This window comes from Dendropsophus ebraccatus, chromosome 2 (genome assembly GCF_027789765.1).
Source record: "Dendropsophus ebraccatus isolate aDenEbr1 chromosome 2, aDenEbr1.pat, whole genome shotgun sequence".
In the NCBI taxonomy this organism is placed as follows: Eukaryota; Metazoa; Chordata; class Amphibia; order Anura; family Hylidae; genus Dendropsophus; species Dendropsophus ebraccatus.
In genome coordinates, this window is record NC_091455.1 from 99,683,665 (window position 1) to 99,705,966 (window position 22,302).

At 41.9% G+C, this 22,302-nt stretch overlaps 1 protein-coding gene across 1 annotated transcript; it reads right to left on the reverse strand.

Annotated features, from left to right (window-relative positions):
• Nucleotides 1–994: 994 nt before the first annotated feature.
• On the reverse strand, nt 995–4,684 carry LOC138784592 (mas-related G-protein coupled receptor member H-like). The gene is made up of 2 exons (XM_069960208.1): nt 4,618–4,684; nt 995–2,852 (listed from the first exon to the last, which is right to left on the reverse strand). The coding sequence occupies exon 2, from the start codon at nt 2,792–2,794 to the stop codon at nt 1,856–1,858; it is 939 nt and encodes a 312-aa protein (XP_069816309.1). The 5' UTR covers nt 2,795–2,852; nt 4,618–4,684; the 3' UTR covers nt 995–1,855.
• Nucleotides 4,685–22,302: the final 17,618 nt, after the last annotated feature.

A 22,302-nucleotide genomic window follows, 5' to 3' on the forward strand; every position in this document is an offset into this window, starting at 1 on the left:
ATACATAACAAAATAGATCTTGGTTGTAAACTTTCTACATTGGGGGGGGGGGGGGGGAGCGTGGGAGGCTGGCGGGGTTATTAAAGTCTCAGCTCACATGGAGCTCAGATTCATAAGACAATGTCTTCTCTCAGTGACACTTAGGCTCCTATTAACAATCGCAAACTAGATTGTTTACCATTAACCTGAAATCGTACATTATATTACACAGAACGATAGTTGTTAGCTACGATTGTTACTATAATTGTTTAATCCATCTGAACCAAGCAAAATAAGGAACGATTAGGAATTACACGGAGCGATTAGTTAACGAATGCAGAATTACAGCAAACTAATGTGGAATTATGGCAAACGATTAACAATGATTTTGGTGTCAGCACCAAATAAACAATTAATGATTTGTCATTGGTTCGTTTGATCATTGCCTGCTTTTACACTAAATGATTATAATTTAGATTCCAACAATATAACGATAATTTGCGAGATAAACATCCTGTGTAATAGGGCCCTTGCTGTAATCTTTTCCCCCTACTCTCATTCTACCTTCTAGTTCCTTGTCTCTTGTCTTAAGTTATGACAGAAGTTAGCCAGACATTAAATATTTTTTTTTGCATAATTATTTACCCAGAAGCCATGAATTTACTATGTAATAGCAAAGTTCAAAAGTGTCAGCTCACCCACTCCTTCACTGATACGCTCGGATCCACCTTCGGTTATGTGCTACGACATCCAATAGAAAGGAAAAATGATCCAGCTTCATTCAGTAAAATCAGTACTTGTGCTTTATTGGAATTCTTTAAAATTCAGGACATAATACACCATCGTGCTACACACTTCTCAGTCTCTGATGACATGTTTCGGACGTAAGCGCCCTTGCTCACAGACTCTGTGTGTGAGCAAGGGTGCTTGCGTCCGAAACATGTCATCAGAGACTGAGAAGTGTGTAGCACGATGGTGTATTATGTCCTGAATTTTAAAGAATTCCAATAAAGCACAAGTACTGATTTTACTGAATTAAGCTGGATCATTTTTCCTTTCTATTGGATTTACTATGTAATGCATGTTCTATAATGATGGAAATGTTTATACGTTCCACCTTTTTTTTACCTTTTAAAATTGTTTTGTGGTGTAATAATCTACAAAATACAGATCAACAAAAAACTGTCATTTCAGCTACCACAGTGCACTGCGCTTTGGTAACAGGAAGGCATTATTAGCCTTGAAAATATCCCACAAACTCGGTATACAATAAATAGGGTTTATCCAAAATTTTATATCGATGTAAATTGCTGAATATACAAATATTTTAACAAATATTACATCACATTACTTCAATTTGAATAATAATAATAATAATAATAATAATAATAATAATAATAATATATAATTATAATTATTATTATTATTATTTTAGAATAATATTGCTGTTAAATACTTGTTTTGGTGCCCCCTGGTGTTTCTTTGATTCCCTCCTAAAACATTCTCAAACAATGTCAAATGTTGATGGACAAAAATGCTCATTCCATATACAAGAGGGGTGAAGTGATTTTGCCAGCCTATAAAAAGTGGTATTGTTTGATCTAAGGCTAGATTCACACTGTTTTTTTAGCATTTTTTTTCCACATTTTTGTGTATGTTAAAAAAGTGGATCCATTTCGATCCATTCTTTTTTTTTTTTCAAATAATGTAACATAAGTGGATGGAAAACAGATTCTGCAGTATAGCATACAACAGCATTAGGTTTTACCATCTGTTTGTTCATCCATTTTTTTCTTTTAATATACAAATTAAATTGGTGGAAAACACAATGTGAACCTAGCCAAACAGATGAAACCTTTAAATGTGTGTTGTTATTTCATATATTATCTGTTTTACATGTGGTTATATCTGTTTTGCTATCATTTTCATGTCTAAGGGGTTTTGTTTTCCATTTTATTTCAGCAATGATGTAAAGATAGGGAATAATGGTACAATTAATCACTATGGCATAGATACTGGCAAAGAAGAAAGCAATTGTTTGGAAATCTGTTGGTATTAAGTGAAAGTATATTAGAAGCCACAAAAAGTTAAATGGAATGACAGATAAGATAAACACAATAACAGCTATGATTATAAATGCATAAAGTTCTGTAGAGACCTGTTGGTGGAATTTCTTCTTTATATGTATGAGCAGAATTATGGAGGAGGTGACCATGATTGGTAGGCAGACAATGATAGCTAACGCAAATGTTATCAGCTGGATTGCTGTGCATTGTGAAGTAGGAGTCACAAAGGTATCTGGTGTGCACACCAAGTTTTCAAAAAGGCTTTCGATGCAGCCAATTGACCAGAGTGTAACACACATAATTACAGACAATCTCTTGGGACGATGACAACTGTGCCATACGGGAAACATGACAGAGATACACCTTTCCAAGCTGATGGCTGTCAGAATGAACATTCCGGAATAGAGGGCACTGTCATGAACTATTTCTAGAAATAGAAACAAGGAATCCTTCCCTTCAAAGTTAGGATTTGGGTTATTCATTGTATTGATATAAAGTATTAGTATGCACACACTAATGAGTAAGACTATGAAGTAAGCCACTGCCAAGTTGATACTGTAAGCAGTAAATGTGCTCTTCTTCATCTTCAAACACAGGTTCCATAGTACAATAATATTTCCCACCAAGCCAATCAGGCAGAGAAGTATAGCAACAGCAACTGCAGTTGTAAAATGTATAAAGGTATCTTGTGAATGGCCATAGCTTCCTTCATCTTCAAGGTCAGTTGTTAATGTGGCGTTAAGTGACATATTTCTTTTTTCTATATTGGTTGTCCTCAATTATATTTGCACACCACTTCTTATTTTCCTAGTATAAAGAATAGTAGCGGGTTTTAAATCAGATAAATATGTACAACAAATAAGTGAGTGTATAATAAGACAGCAATGGACTATTATAATAATAATAATAATAATAATAACATAGTAAAAAAACTGTAACAATGCATTCCTTACGTTTTTGCAGACTTGCAAGGCTTCATTTACATCTGCTTTGCAGATAGTGTCAAAAATACAGTAGAATAAAGAGCAGCATGCAGCACTATCTTGGTCAATGAAATACCCTCATGTAAAAAATGCATTATAATTTTATTTTTGGCTCTGTAGTTGCCATGGGATTATCATAAATCTAACTCAAAGACACCTTGTGATGGAATCTAAATTCACAAAAATTTATCCATGGCTAGCTGGGACTTTTTCTGGTGCTACTAACTAATCTTACTTACCAAGCTACAGCTGCAGTCCAAACACATACACTTCTACAGCTCTATGCAATCTTGTGGACCATAGCTCAATAGTTAAATGGGGGGTTTTCCAGGAAAAATGGACTGAAATGTTACCCACAGTAAGGGCGGGTTCACACTACGGAATTCTCGCGGACAATGTCCGCGGAATTCCGTCAGTTGTCCACCCGCACATGTGGGCGCCTTTCCGCCGGCCCCATAGACACCATTCTATGGGCCGGCGTATTCCGCTATACGCTGAAAGAAGTGTCATGTCACTTCTTTTAGCGGATCGCGGAATATGCCGGCCCATAGAATGGTGTCTATGGAGCCGGCGGAAAAGCGCGTGCCCGTGCGGGCGGACAGCTGACGGAATTCCGCAGACATTGTCCGCGAGAATTCCGTAGTGTGAACCCGCCCTTACTGTGGGCCATAGGCTGTATCCCAGTTTTCCAGGCGGTCCTCCCGCTGTATCCACCCACTGCACGGAGCGGGCAGACAGCGGGAATCTGATGCCGAGCGTTCGGCAGTTTCGGACCATCCCTACTGATGAGCTATCTACAGAAAAAGTGCTTCCAGGCTGGCTTCCATGCACAGAGCTGATCAGCATAAGTGGTGGCACCCTGCCAATCAGTGACTGACGACCTATCACACAAACAGAATGGTAGATACATTTATAAGTGTACCTAAACTTTCAGACAACTTCTTACGTGTCATAGAGAAATGTGAGAGGTTGTGATCAGGGGCATCCAGCTTCTAAGACTGGCCCCCTGACATATTTCTATGGCATGTCAGAAGTTGTCTGAGAGTTTACATACACTTTACAATCCATTAGTATTGCTACAAAAAAAACTTAAAGTGTAGCCCGGCCTTTTTTTCTAATTACTTCAATAAAATTGTCTTACCAGCATATGTTTCCTAACAAAGTCATAACAGAAAAAAAAATACAAGACTACATATTCAGTAAAGCTCTGCCCACAGCATAAGAAGCATGTGCAATAGCAGTATGTGTCTGTGTTATTGCTTTTCATTTTTAGTTGAATGCTGCAAAACAGAAGCTATTTTTGGGGGTTTTAGCTAAATAGTTCTTGTCAAACATTTTATACAATTGATATAATAAGAGCAGCATACAATAAATGAAAATATTCTGGAGTAAATCTGTCACACGTTACAGTATACCAAACAGGAACAGTTTTGTAGCATTGTTGACCTATAGTAACCAGTTTGAATGTTGCAGCATGCATTTGCTAAGTATTACGTTAAGGCAAATATTTTAAACCAAAGCCTTAGCATGTACAGAGTAAGGGAACAAATGGTACTACTAAATAGAGAGAAGAAAGAAAAAAAACTAACCCGATGTGCCTTCCATGGATTTGCTTAGAGGATACTGATTCTGATTCTAGGCTGCCTTAAATCGTCTGCAGTGACATCACATATAACACGGTACAACATATAATTAGAGTTAACATAGGGACGGAGTTTCCCACATTAATACAGCAGTGTTTTTGTTGTAATATATCGGAATGATAATAATAGAACAACATTTCACAATCCATAATGAAGTGTTCCTGAAATAGTCTGCAAATATATCTCAACCTACTTCAAGGAATGTCTGCTCATGTTCTGTCAGTGTTTCCTATCTAAAAAAAGAGAGACTTTTCAAATATGACAAATGTAAAATGATATTGATAAATATTATGTGCTGTTGTAATAACCAGAAACAAAACAAACCTGTACTGTCCTTGTCAGGAAAAGAAATGACACTAGCTAATTCTGTCCATAACTGCGAGTCCATGGCTACAGGCAGAATGTGGACCTTTAATTTCTATGGCTTCATACACACATCTGTATGTGTTACAAGCCAGTGTGGTGACTATGCCCCAGTTTGAGGCTCGACTGGTCACTTGCCAGATGGTGAAGTGTGACTCCACTGCACTAGTGGTTGGTCGGGGAATAGCTCAGCCAGATGTTAGGTTGTTGTGACGCCAGTGCCGGTTGGGCACACAGATATAATGGCACACCTGCTTTTATTTTAGAGAGGCTGGCTATAGCCTTTTCCCTGAGGTCGGTGACCTGCCGGGATGTGAGGGGGTCCCTTGGGCGCTTATCACGGTGGTCCGGAGTGGAGTTGTGACCCACCCGGACTATTGGTACCGCCACCCACAGAAAGGGGAGATGACCCAAAAAAGGTGCTATCACTGTGTAGGTGCTTAAACAAGAATCACTGAGTCCTGTTACAACAAAACATAAACTCTTGTTTATTTCAGGAATACTTAATACAGTGGCATTTCTGACTTGATAATAGGCTTTGGACTTGACTGACAAGACTTGTGCTGAAAGCTTAAGAGGTAGAATAGCAGTGCTGGCTTAGTTGCGTGCTGAGAATTAGAGTAAGTTCAGAGAAGTGGGGACGAGGATGTTGAGAGAGTCTCAACTCAATGTAGTACTGTGCTCTGCCGGAACTTTAGAGTTAGAATAAGTAGAATACTCCTTGGTCTTTGCACCACCTATTGCCCCCCCCCCAGTGTCAGACAACCCGTCCTAGAGGGTGACACAAGCCCCAGACCTTGTTACCTGAGTTGAGCAGAGTGGTCAGAGTTTTCTGGTTACACCCGCACTGTGAGATAGAGTACGTAGGCTTCTAGCAACTTTGCTCTATCCGAATAAGTTCCTCTTTCTTCAGAATACTGTCCTGCACCTTTAGACTTGTTCACGGCGTGGGCTGGGAAAGTCCCTGACTTGTCTTCTCTGAGAGTGTTTAGCACTGCATAGTGTTTAGAAGTGCTGCTTTCAACAAAAAAGTGTCCGTACTTCCCAGGCGCGTCTGTAGACTAGACTACACTCAACTTGTCCTACCGATAAGGTAACCAGACTAAGACTCATTAAAACTTCCTCTCCCCATGTGACTACCTCCTACAGGGTATGTAATACCTGCTGTGAGTGGGTGAGAAGAGAGTGCAGAGAAAGAAGGAGAAAAGGGATAGGTAGAGAAGAGGAAAGAACTCTCATTGGTGCACAAATCATAAACAACGATAACCCCTTGAGTACTACAGCTGTGCAATACATAGGTATACAATATACATACAAGCAACATCTAGTGGCAAAACTTAGGTACAACTGCATTACCACTTTTACTTACAGTACAGGCTTTTGTTAAGGGTGTATACACTAGCAACACCCGTGGTGGGACACCACGCCAGGATCCGTGCAGCCACAAATACTGGTGAGCCATAATATGGCCCACATTTGCAGAACAATTCCCCTATCTGGAATACAGGGGTTTGTGCTCTTTCAGACAGGCTTCGGATGGCTGCAGATAGACTGTATCCTTCTATATCCTTGGGTCTGCTGCTACCAGTGAGACCATGGATGTGTGAAGGAGGTCTTACTTTTGTATTTGGTTTAGCTGGGTAGGGAATCTGTATTGTGCCTAAAATACACCTGACAGGGCAATAGACTTAATGCAGGGATGTTATGTCCCCAGAGTATACTCATACTCTGTAGTGATAGAAAGCAGGGCTGTATTTACAGCCCATGCTGCCATAGGCACTCAGAGTAGAATACACCCTATTGGGGAAATTCCACAAGCATCAGAATTTCTTGCATGTAAGTAAAAATACGCAGCAAAAACAGCACAAATTCAATGCAAATTTTGTTGCAAATTTACCATGGATCCCCCCACACACACAGAAATTTCTGATCCATGTGGTTTCAGCCAAAGAGGAGGTTTTTTTTTTGGTTTTTTTTTCAGGCCACAGCATACCAGCATTTATATCAAAACTTATATTTTTTAGAAACTTACTGAAGTGCTGCCCGCTAAACACTGCTGCTCTAAGCACAGGACAACAAATGCCTAATGGCAAATAAAGCCCTGATGGCAAGTACCAATGAGTAGCAGATGGTACACACGTACAAGAGTGGCAAATATCTCTTTTAATTTGAGGTCCAAGTAGGCAGAGTTAATCTACATAACTTCAAAACAGAAATAATGCCAATAAAGTATAAAACAATATTATTTACATATTATGCACCTGCATCCCTATCATGCAGTCAAGTTGGTGTCCCATTGCAGTTCCCTAGTAGGCTACAGCTGAAGCCTGTGCATAACAACATTACAAATGAGAAGCTGCCAGGAGCCTTTATATTGGATACAACAATCTCAACCACTATTTTACCCATGTTGCTTTGCCCAGCATAGACTTCAGATGCAGCCTGAAAAGAAGACAGGCTAGGGACTTCTGAAACATTTTGTAATTTGAAAGCATGTAGAGTTTAATATCATAGATGTATGAATCTGTCTGAGACAAAAAATCATACAGATTGACACAGATGATATTAAGCTCTACCTGCTATTAAATTGTTGTTGGTAAATCTGTGCCTAAGTACCACTGCAAGCGATACCATTTCAACAGGTTACTGTTTTTTTTTATTTTGTGTAAAAACATTTTAAAGTTGCTAGTGAAGGTTTTTAAGACAAGTAGGTGTTCAGCACAAGCTTCAAAAGGAACTGTCATTTAAATCAGTAAATCAATAAATATCAATAGTACAAGCGATTTTAACCCCTTAACGCAGCATGCCGGGTATACCCGTCATGCGGCCGGTAAGGGTGATCAGAGAGGGCTCCTGGCGTGAGCCCTCTCTGCCGCCCGCGGTCCTCGGTTGCTATGTGCAGCCAGGGACTGCGGGTATTAGCCGCTGCGGCCGATCGCAGAGGCTGGCTAATTAACTATTCAAATGCAGCTGTCAAAGCTGACAGCTGCATTTGAATAGTACCTGTGCCCCCTCTCCTTGGTGTCTAGTGGGGGGATCCATTGTAATGAGCAGACCATTATAATAGAGCACCGATCTGATGGATCATTGCTCTATTATATACACAGCATTGATCTCAATGGGAGATCAGTATTGTGTATATAGAAGTCCCCCAGGGGGCTTCTAATTACTGTTAGTGAAAAAAAAAATAAAGTGTTTTTATTAATAAAAAATCCCCTCCCCTAATAAAAGTTTAAATCACCTCCCTTTTCCCATTTTATAAATAAATAAATAAAAAACATATTTGGTTTCGCCGCGTGCGTAATCACCCGAACTATTAAATAATTACATTCCTGATCTCGCACGATAAACGGCGTAAGCACAAAAACCTGCCAAAGTGCAAAATTGTGCATTTTTGTTTACATTAAATCCAGAAAAAAATTAATAAAAAGTGATCAAAAAGTCAAATATACGCAAACAAGGTACTAAAAGAAAGAACAGATTGCAGCACAAAAAATGACACCTCACACCATAGACCAAATAATAAAAGCGTTATAAGGATGGGAATAGAGCGATTTTAAACACATTTAGTTTTCTTTAAAAGGTTTAGTTTTTAAAAGCCATCAGATAATATAAAAGTTATACAAGTTACATATCAATGTAATCGTACTGACTTGAGGAACATAGATAACATGTCAGTTTTACCATTGGGCGAACGGCGTAAATACGAAACCCCTCAAAAATAAAAAGAATTGCACCTTTTTTTCAAATTTCACTGCATATATAATTTTCTTCTGGTCTTTCAGCATATTTTATGGAAAAACTAAGTCTGTATTTGCAAAGTATAATTTGTGTCGCAAAAAATTAGGGCTCATGTGGGTCTGTAGGGGAAAATATACAGGCGCAGTGGTCTTTTAAACATGAGGAGGAAAAAATGAAAGCGCAAAAATAAAAACTGGCTCCATCCTTAAAGGGTTAAGAAACTCTGTAATAGGTTTTATTAAGCAAAAGAGTTTCCTTCTGTATTTAAAAAGCTGTTTCCGTTTCCCTCCTTACTTTAGAAGGAGCAGGATTTCAGTGACCATTATGCTCTATGGAGAGGTGTGGAGTCAAGGGGGTGAGTGAGTATGAAGAGGAGAAAAGACAGCCCTGCAAAACACTACACCCGGTAATCTTCTTTCACTAAGCTCCCAGATAAGCACTGACCTTTTCTGACCTTTGAATCCAGTGTTTTATGTGCGCAGACAGTTTGCAAACTGTACAGCTGCTTGGCTCCCCTTCCTGCTCACTCATCCTCCTCGACCCCTCCCCCCTCCATAAGTTATATTGGAGACAGCAAAACCCGTTTTCTCTTTCCTCCTCTGTAATGAAGAGGGCTTTGCCTGATAATGAACAGGTAAGACGTATGTGTGTGGGGGGGACGTGGGGGGGTCTGGAGAACAGCTTTTTGAGTACAGAGAAATACTTTTTTGCCTAAAAAAAAAACATTTAAATATGTTACAATTTTTGGAGCATGCAGAGTGCAATATGGTAGATATTTACTACCATGTGGGAGTCTGTGTAATATTTGCAGCATTTTTTTTACATGTTTCCAAATGTTTTGAATTTGTAAGTCATTTATTTATTTACATTGACTGTACAAGAATGTCACTGACAGCATGGTTACTATTAACCCCTTAGTGACCGCCATGCTGCCTTTTAACGGCGGTCACTAATGGGCTTTATTCCGATGCGTATGCCTTTTAACGGCGGGCGCATCGGAATAAATTACCGCCCGGCGGCGGCAGCAGTGCGGGGGATCAGCGGTCAGTGTGACCGCTGACCCCCCCCTGAAACTGCCCGGAGCAGAGGATTCTCCGCTCCGGGCAGTTTAGCCTGTTGAATGCCGCTGTCAAACCATGACAGCGGCATCTAACGGGTTCTGGTCGGCGCTGTGGGTCACTTATGTGATTGCGATGTCCCGCGGCGCCGTCCGGTCCTCTGATGTCTCCATGGTGATCCCGGGGTCCTAATAAAGGTCCCCAGGGTCACCATGGAGATGCCTTATGCTGACAGGGGTGGCCGTGGCTATTGCCTGTCAGCATGAGGCATGATACAATACATTGCAGTACATTAGGTACTGCAATGTATTGTATCAGTGATCAAAGTATTTTACACTAGTGTACAGTAATGTACACTAGTGTAAAAGTAAAAAAAGTGGAAAAAAATGTGCACCAAACACAACACAGCCACCCCCAGCCACCCCCCAATAATAAAGATGCATTACATTCCCTATACCCAATAAAAATTGACATAAAAGTGATCAAAAACACAAATCCTATACATATTTGGTATCGTTACGTCCGTAACGACCCAATCTATAAAACTATATCAATAATTGTACAGCACGACACACGCTGTGAAATAAAAATAAAAAAAACAGTACCAGAATAGCTGTATTTTATCAATCCACTTTAGAAAATACGTCATAAAAGAGATCAAAAAGTCATATACATATAAAACTTGGTATCAATAGAAACTACAGATCTTCCCGCAAAAAATAAGCCCAAAACCAGCTCTGTCGCGCAAAAGATAAGAACGCTATGGATCTTGCAATGTGGCGACAGTTTTTGTGGGTTTTTGCTAGGAAGATAGTTTCTATTGCGCCAAAGTGATAATAGTTAAAAAAACCTACACAAATGTGTTATCACCGTAACCGTAGTGACCCAGAGAATACATGTACTATGTTATTAGTGACCGCCGATACGGATTTTTACAGCGATCGCTAATGGGCTCTATTCTGCTGCCATCAGCTCTTTATGGCAATGGTGCAGAATAGTGCAGCGGCGCTGATAAGGCCCGCAGCCCCCTCCTCTCAGCTACCAGAGGTCGCTGAGGGGTTGGGGCAGAGTGTGGGCTCAGTCCCGGCCAGTCCCCTCACCGGCGATCACCGTTATTACCAGTATAACAGCGGCCACCGGTAACGGACATTGCCAGCGCAGCTGAATGCTTTCATCTCTCCTCACCGTGAATCCACGGTGAGAGGAGATGAAAACATGTCCCCCCCCTGTCCCCAGAATTAACCCTAGTGACCTGGTCACTGACCCTCCCCTCCCTGGGCGGCCATCTGATCCAGACCCATTCTGTTCACAGTGATGGAATTTCTAAAAATGATCAAAGCTCCATTCTCTCCACCACCAGAGGTGGCAGAGAGCATGGGGCAATGATCGGGGACCACCTGGTGTGGTCCCAGTACAAGCGATCAGCGGTATATACTATATACCGCTGATCGCTTGCTCCAAATGGTGCCGGCACCTTTTTACCCGTCACCAAAGTCCCTGGATTACCCGTAACCACCCTGGATTACCTGTAACCACCCCAGATTACCCGTAACCACCCCAGATTACCTGTAACCACCCCAGATTACCTGTAACCACCCCAGATTGCCCGTCACCACCCCAGATTGCCCGTCACCTCCCCAGATTGCCGGTAACCACCCAGGATGCCCGTAACCCCCCAGACTGCCCGTAACTCCCCAGATTGCCCGTAACCCCCCAGATTGCCCGTAACCATCGCAGACAGCCCGTAACCATCACAGACAGCCCGTAACCATCACAGACAGCCCGTAACCATCGCAGACAGCTCGTAACCATCGCAGACAGCCCATAACCATCACAGATTGCCACAGACTGCCCGTAGCTACCTCAAATTGCCTGTCACCACCCCCAGATTGCTCGCAACCTCCCCAGATTGCCCGTCGCCTCCCCAGATTGCCCGTCGCCACCCCAGATTGCCCATAACCCCCCAGATTGCCCGTAACCATCGCAGACAGTCCGTAACCATCGCAGACAGCCCGTAACCATCGCAGACAGCTCGTAACCATCGCAGGCAGCCCGTAACCATCGCAGACAGCCCATAACCATCACAGATTGCCACAGACTGCCCGTAGCTACCCCAAATTGCCTGTCACCACCCCAGATTGCTCGCAACCTCCCCAGATTGCCCGTCGCCTCCCCAGATTGCCCGTCGCCACCCCAGATTGCCCGTCGCCACCCCAGATTGCCCGTCCCCACCCCCAGATTGCCCATCACCACCCCAAATAGCCAGTGAACACCCCCAGATAGCCAGTAAACACCCCCAGATTTCTCGTAACCACCCAATATAGCCAGTAAACACCCCCAGATTGCCCGTAATCACCCCAGATTGCCCGTAACCACCCTAGATTGCCCGAAACCACCCCAGATTGCCCGTTACTACCCCACACTGCCTGTAACCACCCCAGATTTCTGGTAACCACCCCCAGTTTGCCCGTAACCACTCCAGATTGCCCGTAACCACCCCAGATTGACACAGACTGCTCGTAACTCCCCAGATTGCCCATAACCACACCAGATTGCCTGTCGCAACCTCAGATAGCCAGTAAACAACCCGAGATTGTCCATTACCCCCCCAGATAGCCAGTAAACACTCATATTGCCTGTAACTAAAATGACACTCCTTCCCTTCTGAGCCCTGCTGTGTGCCTATACAATGGTTTATGCCCACATATGGGGTACCATTGTACTCAGGAGAATCTCTGTTACAAATTTTGGGATGCTTTTTCTCCCCTGTTCCTAGTGAAATTGAGAAATTTCAAACTAAACAAACATATTATTGGAAAAATTAAATTTTTTTCATTTTTACGGTCTAGTTTTGAATACTTTCCTCCAATACCTGTGGGGTCAAAATGCTCACTGCACCCCAAGATGTATTCTTTGAGGGGTGTACTTTCCAAAATGGGGTGACTTTTGGGGGGGTTCTATTCTGCGGACACTACAGGGGAACTGCAAATGCACCTAGCGCTCAGAAACTTTTTCAGCAAAATCATGCACTGAAAATGCTAATTGGTGCCCCCTTCCTTCTGAGCCCGGCTGTGTGCCCATACAGTGGTTTATGCCCCCATATGGGGTACCATTCTACTCAGGAGAACCTGCGTTACATATATTGGGGTGAGTTTTCTCCCCTCTTCCTTGTGAAATTGAGAAATTTCAAACTAAATGAACATATTATTGGAAAAATTCATTTTTTCATTTTTACCGTCTTCTTTTGAATACTTTCCTCTAATACCTGTGGGGTCAAAATGGACACCACACCCCAATATGAATTCTTTGAGGGGTGTACTTTCCTAAATGGGGTGACTTTGGGGGGTTTCTATACTGCTGACACTACAGGGGCGCTGCAAACGCACCTGGCGCTCAGAAACTTCTTCAGAAAAATCATGCACGGAAAATGCTAATTGGCGCTCCCTTCCTTCTGAGCCCTGCTGTGTGCCCATACAGTGGTTTATGCCCACGTATGGGGTACCATTCTACTCAGGGAAACCTGTGTTACATATATTCGGGTGCTTTTTTCCCCTGTACATCGTGAAATTGAAAAATTTCAAACTAAACAAACATATTATTGGAAAAATTCTATTTTTTCATTTTTACTGTCTTCTTTTGAATACTTTCCTCTAATACATGTGGGGTCAAAATGGTCACCACACCCCAAGATGAATTCATTGAGGGGTGTACTTTCCTAAATGGGGTGACTTTTGGGGGGGGGGGTTATTCTGCTGACACTACAGGGGCTCTGCAAATGCACCTGGCGCTCAGAAACTTCTTTAGCCACATTTGAACTGGAAATGCTAATTGGCGCCCCTTCCCTTCTGAGCCCCGCTGTGTGCCCATACAGTGGTTTACGACCACATATGGGGTACCATTGTACTCAGGAGAACCTGCGTTACAAAATTTGTGGTGCATTTTCTCTCATGTTTATTATGAAAATGAGATACTTTAATCTTAACAAATATATTATTGGAAAACTTCTATTTTCCATTTTTTTCTGGCCTAATTGTGAATACTTTCCTCCAGCCCTTGTAGGGTTAAAATCCTTATTATACCCCTAGATTAATTCTTTAAGGTGTCTAGTTTCCATAATGGGGTCACTTATGGGGGTTTCCAGTATACAAGCCTCCTAAATCAACTTAAAAAAAGAACTGGACCCTAAAAAAAATCAGTTTTGGAAATTTTATGAAAATGTCATAATTTGCTGATACACTTTTAAGCCCCGTAACACCCTAAAAAAGTGAAATATGTTTACGAAATGAAGCCAGAATAAAGAGGACATATTGATAATGTGACTTACTAACTAATTTTTGTCATTTGACTTTCTTTTTTTAGAAACAAAGAATTTCAAAGTTCGTAAAGTGCAAATTGTTCAAATTTTTCATGATATTTTGAAGTTTTTCACAAAAAACACACAAGACAGTGACCAAATTTTGCCACTAACATAAAGTTCCATATGTTAGGAAAAAACAATCTCAGAATCGCTAGCATACGTTAAAGCATCACTGAGCTATAAGCGCATAAAGTGAGACAGGTCAGATTTTGAAAAAGGAGCCTGGTCATTAACCCCTTAACGACATCGGGCGTAAATTTACGCCCTGATGCCGGTAAGGGAGTCCAGAGCCGGGCCGCGCGGCGGCCCCGCTCTGAACCGCGCCGGTCCCGGGTGCCGCGTGTAGCCCGGGACCGTAGGTATTAGCGGGCACGGTCCGATCGCCGTGCCCGCTAATACAGTAATCAGATGCAGCTGTCAAAAATGACAGCTGCATCCGATTACCGGACGCAGCGTCATCCCTGGTGTCTAGTGGGGAGATCGCTCCTCCGGGATGTTATCCTGGAGGAGCGATCTCCGTAAATGAAGCTGGCCGGGGACCGCTCCAAGATGGCGCCGTCCCCGGCTAGGCACTCGTTTACTTCCGGCTGCAGCAGCCGGAAGTAAACGAGTGCCTATCTCATGGATCTCTGCAGCATATCTATGCTGCAGAGATCTCAATGAGAGATCAAAGCACTTATACTAGAAGTCCCCTAGGGGGGCTTCTAGTATAAGTGTAAAAGTTAAAAAAAAAATGTCATTATTAGTAAAAAGCCCCCTCCCCTAATAAAAGTCTGAATCACCCCCCTTTTCCCAGGTTATAAATAAAAGTAAATAAATAAATAAATAAATAAACATGTTTGCTATCGCCGCGTGCGTAATCGCCCAAACTATTAATTAATCACATTCCTGATCTCGCACGGTAAATGGCGTCAGCGCAAAAAAATCCCAAAGTGCAAAATTGCGCATTTTTGGTCGCATCAAATCCAGAAAAATTGTAATAAAAAGCGATCAAAAAGTCGTATATGCGCAATCAAGGTACCGATAGAAAGAACACGTCATGGCGCAAAAAATGACACCTGACACAGCCCCATAGACCAAAGGATAAAAGCGCTATAAGCCTGGGAATGGAGCGGTTTTAAGTGTCGTATATTTGTTGACAATGGTTTAAATTTTTTACAGGCCATCAGATACAATATAAGTTATACATGTTACATATCGTTTTAATCGTAACGACTTGAGGAACATATATAACAAGTCAGTTTTACCCCAGGGTGAATGGCGTAAAAACACATTTCCCCCAAATAAACAAAATGCGTTTTTTTTTTTCAATTTCACCACACTTTGAATTTTTTTCTGGTTTCGCAGTGTACTTTATGCAAAAATTCAGCCTGTCATTGCAAAGTACAATTAGTGACGCAAAAAATAAGGGCTCATGTGGGTCTCTAGGTGGAAAAATGCAAGTGCTATGGCCTTTTATGCACAAGGAGGAAAAACCGAAAACGCTAAAATCGAAATTTGCTCTGTCCTTAAAGGGTTAAGGTCCAAATAGGCTTGGTCCCTAAGGGGTTAAAAGTTGGACTTTCCAGCTAATTTCATTATAATTGTAACATATTTATATGCAGATATGCTGTTAAAGGATTGCAACATTCTTCTTCCCTTGTTGCTGTCATGATCTGACACTTTCTTCTTAAGAGGTTTAAGGTGTTTACATTTCCTGCTGCGTCAAAGGATAATTATAACATAGGAGTTATTCATAGATACATTTATTTTTAGAAAACAACCATAATTAACTTCCTGCTTTGAACATGCACTAGCATATTATAGCCAATTCCTTTTATTATGAGAGGCATTCCAATTGCTGTTGCCTTGAGCTCTCTTCACAATTTTTGCTAACCTATGTGGTGGCAGGACTGGTAATCCTGGTGACAAGAGTCTTCTTCTTATATAAAGCAAAAAACAGATATGTTCAACGAATATGATAAGTAGAGATGAGCGGACCGTCTGATGGCATCCGATGGCATCGGCGCTCTCTCGTCATGCCTGTGATCCCGTCCACATAGTTGCGATCCCGCGAACATGCGGCCAGGATATTCCAGGGATTTCAACATCGATTCCCTGGAATATCCTGCCCGCATATTCCCGGGAGCGCAACTATGCGGCCGGGATCACAGGCGGTTTGAGAGAGCAAACCGCTTTCGGACCAAATCTCCGAACAGTTCACTCATCTCTAGTGATAAGCCCACTTCGATCCACCCCCCCCAAATCTGCCAATCAATCTGATCAATACTTATGCACTCCATCTGCTCCATTGTTCGAATTAGCACTTCAAAAACCTGTGCTTTTCCGTTTCGAGCATAGCAAGTGATGCAGTAGCACCACCATGTGCAGTAATAATAATAATAATAATATTTATTCATATAGCGCCAACAAATGCTGCAGCACTTTACAGTTCTGAGGGTACACAGACTTCAGGAATAACAGAACCACACACTTATTACTAAATAGTGGTCCAGCCATTATATGTATTGTGTTGTATAGTTGTGCACATAAAGGTGGAGAATCATGAAGCATAAGGGGACACTGCTGACTTAAAGGTAAGAAGGGGTAGGGAAAGTAATTTAGGGAATATTATCAGCCTGCAAGAGATCAGTCTTTAGAGCATCCTTAAAACTGTGGGTGCTGGGAATAAAAGATTTGGATTTTACTTTCTGGAGAACTGGTGCAACATGACCAAAGTTGGATGGAAATGAGAAATTTAGATTATGGCAGATTTTGGTATTAGATGATTAGAAGTGTGAGGATTCTGCATTATAGTCTTAATTTGACGGGTAATTCGGGCAGTGCTTGGTACAGGAAGGTGGCATCAGTATAACAGCTGGATCCAGTAAGATATAGTATGATTATAGGACTACTGTTCTAGCAATCTTACTGCACAGTCACAAGTGCTTAAAACTTTGAATCCAATAGCACAGCATAGGAATGGCATTTCTTTTAAATAGGAGGTTTATTTACCTGCTTAAATGCTATAAACCTCAAATTGTCTAGTGAGCACGGGTGTTGCAGTATTTAATGTCTCACTACTCCTGTTGTTAGAGTCTGCCCCCTAGTGATCAAGTAATGTTCCATGAATATATATGAAACATTATAATATATGCAATATATATTACCAAATAAAAACATGGTGGGCACAGTAATTAAAAAAAAAGAATTGATGCTATGCTTCTTAGTGCCATCAAAATTGTGGACAAATTTCTCTTTAAGAAAGCATATAAGCATACAAGTACAGACAGACAGTGCAATGACTACCACTGCAGGCCAAAGGGCCTTCTGTGGGGCCTTCTTCTTTGACATAAAGTCTGTGATCTATGTCTTACAAATTTTTGGCGCTACCTTCACCCTAGGGTCTACTATTTGTTGTAGCATATCATCTTGATAAAGTATTGGCAAGTAACAATAACATATATGTTTAATTTCATGAAAACCTTTATTGTATGCTGCTGAAGAAGAAAAAAAATCCATATTGTTGTTCTTATGTGTTGCTCTTAGTTCGGTTCAATGACTGCCATGTCTTACGTTAAACTTTTTTCTCTGCTCTACCCAGCATCCATTTCGGAAATTTTCTTTCCATCAATCTATTTCTGATAATTTCCGATTTCTGACTACATACCCTAGTGAACACCCCTACTGGAATTGTTTGTATGTTGTGTTTGTGGTTGCAACTGTGGGTAGACAATTTTGTATTGCCCATTGTAAGGTTATAATGATTATCCTTGACATAAAATAATTATCATGTATGGAGGCTACACCGTGACCCCATATCAGCAAGTGGTCGTCAATGTAGCGCCCATACCACACAATCTGTTTGTAGAAAAAAATCTTTGTTAGAAATGAACAATTTAGTGTCTAGTGAATACTGAATTGTCAAGAGAATTAAAGGGGTTATCCAGTGTTACAAAAACATGGCCACTTTCTTCCAGAGACAGCCCCACTCTTGTCTCCAGCTTGGGCAGGGTTTTGCTGCTCAGTTTCATTGAAGTGAATGAAGCTTAATTGCAAACCGCACCTGAACTGGAGACAAGAGTCGTGCTGTCTCTGAAAGAAAGTGGCCATGTTTTTGTAGCACTGGATAACCCCTTTAATTCCTTCATTCCCACTGTATTTCTACTGTATATGAAGTGTGAAGATATAAAGCAGCAGTTGATATGGTCAAATGGTGGAGAATGCAACAATACAATGTAACAGGTGTACTTATACTACTCACAAAAAGTTAGGTATAGTTGGCTTGCATGTGAAATTTATGGAAAACTTAAAAACTTTGTGCTAGTGATAATATGGCATGAAAGGGCATTTAAGTAGAATCATGAAACGGCCTACAACTACCAGGAGTGTACTTCAATCCCATCCCAGCAGTTTAACCCTCTACATGCCACAATCAATATTGATCATGGCATGCAGAGAGTGAACTGACAGCTGCCGCACATACATGTGGAAAATCCAGATCACTCTCTTATTTCTGAGGTTTTATTCACACTTCATAAGTACAGATTATTGCAATTCTTACTGCCTTACTCAATGACACAATTACTGTTTAGACAAGCTGCTTATGAAGGATAGCTGCTTTAATAACATTTATTTTGCAAACTATATGATGCCACTTCCCTGTGTGATGTCAGTAGCAGGCAGCACTTTACACAAATCACAAATACAAACATCAGATTTCCAGATCACTTCTCTGGTGCATAGATCCACAGTCAGAAGTGTAAATTACTCCAATAGAAAATGACGATTGATCCCACACGTCAGTAAAAACATGGTAGCTTGATTGCAAATCTATTAAAATAGTATGACAACACACCAATGTGAAAACTGAACTCCTTTATCTACAGACACACAGCTAGTGATAAGCTAAGCAGGATGTCACTTCTGAGACAAGTTAATCTCGGAAATGGAGGTGGCTGCAGTCAATGGGGGACCGGGAGATGCTGCAGGAGGACAACGGGGGGAGGTACGCATAAGATGTTTGTTATGTTTTATATAAGGGTAGCAACATTTAAAAAGTTTTTAGGTGCCGCATAATCCATTTAAGTAAAAATGTAACAGGAAAGTTAAAGGCATACATTTACAATAATGTGCTACAATAATACACAATGAAAAGTTACAAATGTATACTTATTACTAGAGATAAGCGAGTATACTCGTTTGAGCTCACTATTTGCTTGGTACTAGTAATTAGTGAGCGTGACTGAATGAGCTAATTTCATAAAGTATACCAATAGTGTAAGGAATACAATAGTGGTATATAGGTGGTAGTTCTATCCACATTCCACATGTATTGAAAAGTCCTTTTAAGAACTATAAAGAAACACCTGGCATACAGGATTTTCTAGTTTAATCAATGTCATAGAGCCACAGGCTTCTAGTGGTAACTAAGCATACTCTGTTGTATACTACTTGAAAAAATAGGAAAACAATATAAGGGAAAAATAGTGTAAAGGGGTTGTGGGCATACTAATGAGAGTGCAGACACAGGCCATGGGTCTGGGCATTTTGAATCATAGCCTGCTGCTGAGCCATAACACCACAGCCTTTGCAGGATCCCTATCCACTGCTCTCTGTTAGCAGGGGCATTTAGTACAACACTACTAAATACAGAGCAGCGTGACCAGGTGTTGACAAGGATGGTGGATAACATGGCCAGCCAGTTTGCCACCACACATTTTTAGATAACGGTTTAGGAGGCACCGGAGATTGTGTTCGCTGATCCCCCAAGCGTTGAGCTTCCCATGTCTTAGGGTAGTGAGGAGGAAGTGGATGAGGAAGCTGCAAAAGGCAGTGGTGTGGCCAGAGGGAGAAGGTGAGCCATAGCAAATAGTCCCGCAAGTGTTCACCAGAGAATACGGTCGCGGAGGGTTACAATAGACTCTCGTACACAACCTGCTGACAGAGTCTTTTTAAGGCCAAAGTCAGCCTGGTGCTGAAGGGGTTAATGAACTCCCCAGCAGTGAGGTGTCTCCCCTGTTACATAATGCGCTGTCAGTAGCAACATTGCACACCAGAGACTGTACAAAGCTAGATACACTGTCACTAATATACCATTACTTCATCATTGTTTCTACTTTGTTGTTGCCCAGGACCCCTTCCCCCATAGGACATCATGTGATGACAACTCATAAGTGTCATCACTGAGCATAGCAACCAATTAGATCATTCAATTGTCAAACCTATAAGCACTAATCTGATTGGCTGCCACAGTAGTAAGACAGTAGTGATGTCACCATGCTTCTGGTTGACAACACAACATCCTAAAGGTGTTGGCAAATTTATAGTAAAATATGTCATTACAAAGTATTAGTAAGTGTGCTGTATATACTGACAGCAGTTCCCTCTGTACCTCATAGAGCTAAAATCAGACTCCCCTTCACCAGGCTGGGCTGCCCTGCTCTGTTTTGTTTCAGTCCATAAAATGGCCGACATGGAGGAGCATGTGACCATACCCTGTCCATTGTGTTCTCCATAGACATATACAGGCTCAGTGGTGGACACTGGGGGGCGGGGCTTGGTCACATGCTCCTCCATGTCGGCCATCTTATGGACCAAAACACCACAGAGCAGGGCAGCCCTGCCTGGAGGAGGGGAGTCTGATATTAGCTGTATTAGGTAGACAGGGAGCTGCTGTCAGTATATACAGTGAGTAGACTTACTAATACTGTACACTGAGCAAGTTTACTATAAAGTGGCCAACCCCATTAAGTAACAAAGAATCAGGAATCAGATACACAGATCTCATATACAGCTTGTTGCCACCAGAGAACCTATACTACAAAATCATCACAGGAGTGACCTCCATCTCCTGCTACAATGACAACTCCTCCGGGGACATGATTGGAACAATGTCTTACATGTGTATGCTGGAGTGCCCCCATTATTACCCCAGTTCCCGCTGCACCAGGGTACTGGCAAGAGACAGCTACCAGTAATCAAAAGTAGCGCTCCTAAACTGGATGGTGACAGGGAGAAGACCGGTGGGTAAGGTTAACACCCCAATCCCCCCCCCCCCCCTTAACAGAGCACAGTCTGGCACACAGGGGCTTAACTTAACCCAGATTGCCAGTTCTTCCCCCCTGCCCTAACCCCACCGCCTCAGTGATCTGGAACACAGATAACTGTGGTGCCCACTCTAGCAAGGAAAGGTCCCTTAGCCCCTTACTTTTTGAAGAAGGTGCATTCAGGTTGGCGTTTGGACCTGAACATGGACTTGAGCAATGAAATCAATTTTTGGGTCAAAACACCGACCCGAAAAAACATCAACAACACAAAACACATTTTTTACACATAACGGTAATAACACTAAAAAAAATGGCAAAATTTACGCAACCGCATAAAAAATGCTATGTGTTGCATTGGCCTTTTTTCAGTTTTTTTGAGGGCCAGAAAAACATTTAGTAAAAACAAAAATACTTAGTAATATTATATTATAAAAATATTTGATTCTATTACGCACTGTGTTATAGGCCTTCCCAAACTCCTAATCTGCTAGCATGCCTCCTTACTTCCCATCCCTTTCCTTGCTTGGCTGACAGTCAGCTAGAAGCTGAGCCCTGACAGCTTGGTACATTTAGGGTAAAATTTCCCATCCAGGCTCCGGTGTTTCCCTGGGAAGATATGGGGGCTTAAAGTTACCCAGTATATGGCTTTGTATTGACCACACTTGAAGGCTCAGCTGAGCCTTTGGGTTGGGGCAAAATGTAAGTTGGATGCTTGTCTGTTTAACCCTAGAGTCTTTGGCCCCTAACCCCAAAGGCACCAAGACTCACCAAATCTGGCCCCCTGCAGCTCTGCGTCCATGGATCCTAGAGAAAAGCTTGACTTTAACCCCTTAACGACATCGGGCGTAAACTTACGCCCTCGCGCCCTGGTACTTGGCGCATCAGGGCGTAAATTTACGCCCGATGTTTCCCCGATCGCTGCGTGTTCACACACAGCGGTCGGGGAAGATGGCCTGCTATAAATCATAGCAGGCCATCTTAGCTTCACGGCACGGGGGGTGGTTAACACCCCCCGTGCTTACGATCGCCGCTATTGGCTGATCAATTCAGATCAGCCAATAGCGGCGATCGGAACCTTTCCGGG